This window comes from Ooceraea biroi, chromosome 1 (assembly GCF_003672135.1).
Source record: "Ooceraea biroi isolate clonal line C1 chromosome 1, Obir_v5.4, whole genome shotgun sequence".
Taxonomy (NCBI): domain Eukaryota; kingdom Metazoa; phylum Arthropoda; class Insecta; order Hymenoptera; family Formicidae; genus Ooceraea; species Ooceraea biroi.
The window spans coordinates 12610527-12616526 of NC_039506.1; the positions used below are offsets into that span (position 1 = coordinate 12610527).

The 6000-nt window shown below is 40.5% G+C and overlaps 2 protein-coding genes across 2 annotated transcripts; both read right to left on the reverse strand.

The window, feature by feature from the left end:
• Positions 1 to 2194: 2194 nt before the first annotated feature.
• Positions 2195 to 2977, reverse strand: LOC113562313. The gene is made up of 2 exons (XM_026971362.1): positions 2754 to 2977; positions 2195 to 2683 (listed from the first exon to the last, which is right to left on the reverse strand). Exons 1-2 carry the CDS (start codon positions 2964 to 2966, stop codon positions 2231 to 2233), a joined length of 666 nt encoding a protein of 221 aa, XP_026827163.1. The 5' UTR covers positions 2967 to 2977; the 3' UTR covers positions 2195 to 2230.
• Positions 2978 to 2994: 17 nt separating this feature from the next.
• On the reverse strand, positions 2995 to 3447 carry LOC113561907. The gene has a single exon (XM_026969498.1). It carries the CDS (start codon positions 3445 to 3447, stop codon positions 3010 to 3012), a length of 438 nt encoding a protein of 145 aa, XP_026825299.1. The 3' UTR covers positions 2995 to 3009.
• Positions 3448 to 6000: the final 2553 nt, after the last annotated feature.

The window sequence follows — 6000 nt, forward strand, 5'->3', positions numbered from 1 at the left end:
AGTACTGTCACTGTCAGAATCAGTGAATACTGCTGTTTCACAACATCATTCACTCTATCCACTTTAAGGCGCTTTACAAGAAATTTGTGCACTTTTCGATTTAACGATCTTTTGAAGGCTTGTTTCATGATCTTCAAGATGGACAAAAAAATATTAATGCCAAGTTGTAATATAAAGCCATTAGATTATATACATATGTGATGTCTTGTTTGTTCTCGATAGATATATAACAACTGATTCATGGGATAATATATTGGGGTAATATACATGTTGATAAAGTATCATTTTATATTCTTTATAATTTTATTCTATCCAATTTATTCAATCATTATTATTTATACTACAGAATAATTCTCTCGCTAGAGGTCTCAAACATTTCTCAACAACTTTTTCATTTTTTTACATTTTCCTACGAAAATTAACACATGAATAAAGCTTTGTATTATCTAAGCAGAACCGTCACACCCACAATGAAGGTGGACTTTCCATGATCTTGCAATGACGTATATACATATAGACCGAGCATTTCCCTGTACAATCAGTGAAGTTGACAGTTGACAGAGAAATTGTGTGACAAAGAGCAATCTTTGAGTATTCTTCTCTTTGTTCTTCTAAGACAGCTGTCAAGACAACGGTAGTCAACTCGTTTTAATATACATGATATTAAATATTATCAATATATTATCAAGTATATTCGGTTATATTTTATAATACAATGCTTTTAGCGACTGTTACATAAAAGTAAAATTAATGAACTATTTTGTCGAATAGGTTATATATCTTGTTAACACATATAACTACGAAAGTTTAACTAAATAGTTCATTAATTTTACTTTTATGATGTAACAGTCGCTAAAAGCATTGTATTATAAAATATAACCGAATATACTTGATAATATATTGATAATATTTAATATCATGTACATTAAAACGAATTGACTACCGTTGTCTTGACAGTTGTCTTAGAAGAACAAAGAGAAGAATACTCAAAGATTGTTCTTTGTCGCACTCTCTCTGCCAACTAGTTACCTTTCAGGCTGCTATGCTCGGTCTATGTATATACGTCATTGTGATTTTGACATGTCTAGTTTCAAATGAAAGAATCATAATATATCTATAAGTATTCGCAAGTCTTGCATGAAACTATTCGGGCTGGTTCAATAAATAATATATATGAATAATTGCATTTTTGGAAGAAATACTTACAGGTCTGTCTTCCTCTGCCATTGTTCAAATTTATCTGATTCAGAATGTATTATATTCTATAAGACTCGGCAGCGTATTCACTCTTCGTTTTTGTAATATTAATTTAGAACAACTTTTTTTTAATTTATCTAAACTGGATATGAGACGGAAGGAGGGTATATATAACGCCTTTAACTTACGTTTTGATATAGCAAAACTGGAATTAAAACTTCTTTTCTTGTACTTATTCTTTTCGTTCGTTCTTCCTTCTAAGGTCTTTATTTCCTTTTCTTTCACTCTTCTTTGCGAATAATTCCAAACACACGATAGACACGTTAGATTTTAAGGTCGTCGGATGTAACAGAACAGAAGGAGAAACAAGACATAAACAATAGCGCAATGGTGTGGCGCAATGGTGTGGCGCATCTGCGCGCGTCATTGACAGTGGAACCTGGCGGACGATTGTTGGCGCGCAATTCGAATGCATTTGTTAAAAAAAAACATAAAATTAGCTATATTTTTTTATTACTCGCATAATTGTACATATACAGGGTGTCTCGCGTAAGTTGTCCAATCGCTCAGCTGCAGGTAGATCTCGTTAAGTTGAACGAAAAAGTCTTATACCATTTTGCATTTTGCACGCAAAATTTTGAGATATTAATGAAAGAAGCTGAGCGAATCGTTACGCGCGCGACGCGATGGCTGCGAGTATCGGGTTACAGGGCAGGCGGAACGACGCGTGGACAATAATTTCTCGGCGTCTCATTCGCGCGCACGTGTTGACAGTCTCGTTCGCGCGCCGAGAATGTGTTGTCACACATTTCTTTTTTATACAGTTTTCAAGTTTTATTAATTTATTAATATTATTATTATTACTATTACTATTAATTATATTAATTTATTACTATTATTAATATGGTTAATAATATTAATTGATATTATTACTCAGTATTTTCGTGCTATCTTTTCCACACCACCTGGCGGTAGATAGCATGGCGCGTTTTTTTAAGTGGTTTCCCCAATAGGCCTAATCCACTCTAATTACTTAATGTAATAATTGTTCGAAGTGCCGTCCTCCCTCTTGTACACAGATTTCGGCTCTTCGACTAATATTGCGCGTCGCACGGTACGCCATGTCTGGCGTGATGGTATCGAAGGCCGCAACAATAGCTTCACGGACTTCTTGTTCTGCACCATCACGCCGGTGCTCTATCGCATTTTTAATATACCCCCATACGAAATAATCTAATACATTGAAATCAGGCGACCGTGCCGGCCAGATGATTGGGTCACCTCGACCCATCCACCTGTCCGGAAAACGCGCGTCTAAAATATCCCGCACTTGCCTGCTGTAATGTGCAGGAGCTCCAACGTGTTGATAAATCAACTCCGCCCGTACGTCGAGAGGGACATCTTCAAGAAGAGCTGGAAGTTGATTTGCGAGGAACTCTGCGTATAATTGCCCGGTTAGCCTGGGCGGAAGGAAGTACGGACCGATCTGAGAATTATCAAGAAACGTTAGTAGATAAGTGCGGAAGAAATTTAGCTGAAATACAAGGTGCACTCACCACTTGATCTCCAATCATGCCGGGCCAAACATTTATGGCCCAACGGCGCTGAAATGCGCCTTGTCGAACAGCGTGCGGATTTTCTTCTTCCCAACGTACGAAGTTGTGAGAGTTAAACACCCCGTTCGGTGTGAAGGTGGCCTCGTCCGTCCACAGGATGCGGTCGGGGAAAGAAATATTCCGCCGACACTGCGCGAGGAACCCTACATGCATTTTATTGAGAATTAACACGAATGCACAACAAATACTGTAAATGTTAAATAAGAGTAATGAAAATACCTTCACAGAAGAAGATGCGCGGTTGTGCATCTCCGGGAAGAAGTTGCTGCACACGTTGATAGTGGTAAGGTCTTAGACCACTACGCCGTAATATACGATGCACCAAACTGTTGGAAATTCCAAGTGCACCAGCAACGCGACGCACGCTGTTTCTGGGATTTCGTTCGAATTCCCGTAAAATCCGTTCTTCTGTACGAACGTCGTGACGCATTACTGCACCGGGTCGTACGCGATTTGGAACGACGGATCCGGTTTCCCGTAATCGCTGGATACAGCGCGTAAGTGTTACGTACGACGGATGTACACGGTCAGGAAATCTTTCCGCGTAAAGACGTACCGCGGCATTTCCGTTTTCACCCGCCATCCCATACGTTATCACCATATCGGTGTATTCTCTCGCGGAGAACTTGGCCATCATGCAACAATAGCTCGATTTGTCTCGTACGGAATCAAATCGTGCACTGCAGTGTAAGCGTCGAAGACGAGAACGGCGACATAAACAATTGACGATCGCAAACAGTCGACAAAAGCCGCCAGTGCAGGAAGAAAGACATTCCGTACCTGCGGTTCAATTTTTTAACTACAACAAACTTTTCTATTGATACATCGAAAAATGTCTAACGATTATTGCATGATGGCCCAGTTCTCCGCGAGAGAATACACCGATATGGTGATAACGTATGGGATGGCGGGTGAAAACGGAAATGCCGCGGTACGTCTTTACGCGGAAAGATTTCTTGACCGTGTACATCCGTCGTATGTAACACTTACGCGCTGTATCCAGCGATTACGGGAAACCGGATCCGTCGTTCCAAATCGCGTACGACCCGGTGCAGTAATGCGTCACGACGTTCGTACAGAAGAACGGATTTTACGGGAATTCGAACGAAATCCCAGAAACAGCGTGCGTCGCGTTGCTGGTGCACTTGGAATTTCCAACAGTTTGGTGCATCGTATATTACGGCGTAGTGGTCTAAGACCTTACCACTATCAACGTGTGCAGCAACTTCTTCCCGGAGATGCACAACCGCGCATCTTCTTCTGTGAAGGTATTTTCATTACTCTTATTTAACATTTACAGTATTTGTTGTGCATTCGTGTTAATTCTCAATAAAATGCATGTAGGGTTCCTCGCGCAGTGTCGGCGGAATATTTCTTTCCCCGACCGCATCCTGTGGACGGACGAGGCCACCTTCACACCGAACGGGGTGTTTAACTCTCACAACTTCGTACGTTGGGAAGAAGAAAATCCGCACGCTGTTCGACAAGGCGCATTTCAGCGCCGTTGGGCCATAAATGTTTGGCCCGGCATGATTGGAGATCAAGTGGTGAGTGCACCTTGTATTTCAGCTAATTTCTTCCGCACTTATCTACTAACGTTTCTTGATAATTCTCAGATCGGTCCGTACTTCCTTCCGCCCAGGCTAACCGGGCAATTATACGCAGAGTTCCTCGCAAATCAACTTCCAGCTCTTCTTGAAGATGTCCCTCTCGACGTACGGGCGGAGTTGATTTATCAACACGTTGGAGCTCCTGCACATTACAGCAGGCAAGTGCGGGATATTTTAGACGCGCGTTTTCCGGACAGGTGGATGGGTCGAGGTGACCCAATCATCTGGCCGGCACGGTCGCCTGATTTCAATGTATTAGATTATTTCGTATGGGGGTATATTAAAAATGCGATAGAGCACCGGCGTGATGGTGCAGAACAAGAAGTCCGTGAAGCTATTGTTGCGGCCTTCGATACCATCACGCCAGACATGGCGTACCGTGCGACGCGCAATATTAGTCGAAGAGCCGAAATCTGTGTACAAGAGGGAGGACGGCACTTCGAACAATTATTACATTAAGTAATTAGAGTGGATTAGGCCTATTGGGGAAACCACTTAAAAAAACGCGCCATGCTATCTACCGCCAGGTGGTGTGGAAAAGATAGCACGAAAATATTAAATAATACTATGGTGAATAATATTAATCAATATGGTAAATAATTAGTAATCATACAATAATTTCTTATCATCTCATTCACGCGCGCGAGTTGCCGAGAAAGTGTTGTTACGTATTTCTTTTTGTGATGTACACACAAGTTTTATTTATTAATATTAATAATATTAATAATATTAATTAATAACCATATTAATTAACATTATTAATATTAATAAATAAAACTTGCGTGTACATCACAAAAAGAAATATGTAACAATTATTTTCCACGCGTTGTCTCGCTTGCTGCTGTAATCCGATACCCGCTATCGCGTCGCGCCGCGACTCGCGCGAGCGGCTCATCCTATTATTCCTGCCTACCCCGCCCCGCTCTGGCTCGCGCGCACTGACTCGCCGGTAGGCCGGACTAATACCGCGATTTTTAATACTTAATAACTCGTTAACTATTGCGCAGATCGCAAAATGGTTTAGGACATTTTAATTCGATCTGACGTTATCTACCTGTGGGCGAAAGGTTTTTACCCTTGTGTGAAACACCCTGTATTTAGTAATGTATTTGACAGATTTCCTAACCTGAAAAGTGATCAACTTTAACGATTAATATCCCGCTTTGCGGGGCAGAGCGACGCTTTTTTCTTCCAGATTCTTTCGTTTCGTGTAAATCGTCTCGAAAGAGCTTAATGAAGCCGCTAAACTGAATATACTTACCGGATTACAGTACGTAACTCTCACGAGACGAGGGTTCGAGACCCACTGATGTCTCGCTCTCGGATCCCTAACAGCACATGATATCATTCGAATATTCTATACACATACTGTAAATGTACGTACTAAACATAATATACTGAGAACATCTCTACAATATCTCTTATAGTATATTATTTCTTGCATATTCTCACAATATACTAATAATATCTTTTACAGTATATTATTTTTCGTATATTCTCGTATATTCTCAGAATATGCTTTTAATATCTTTTACAGTATATTATGTTTCGTATATTCTCCATATATTCTTAGAATA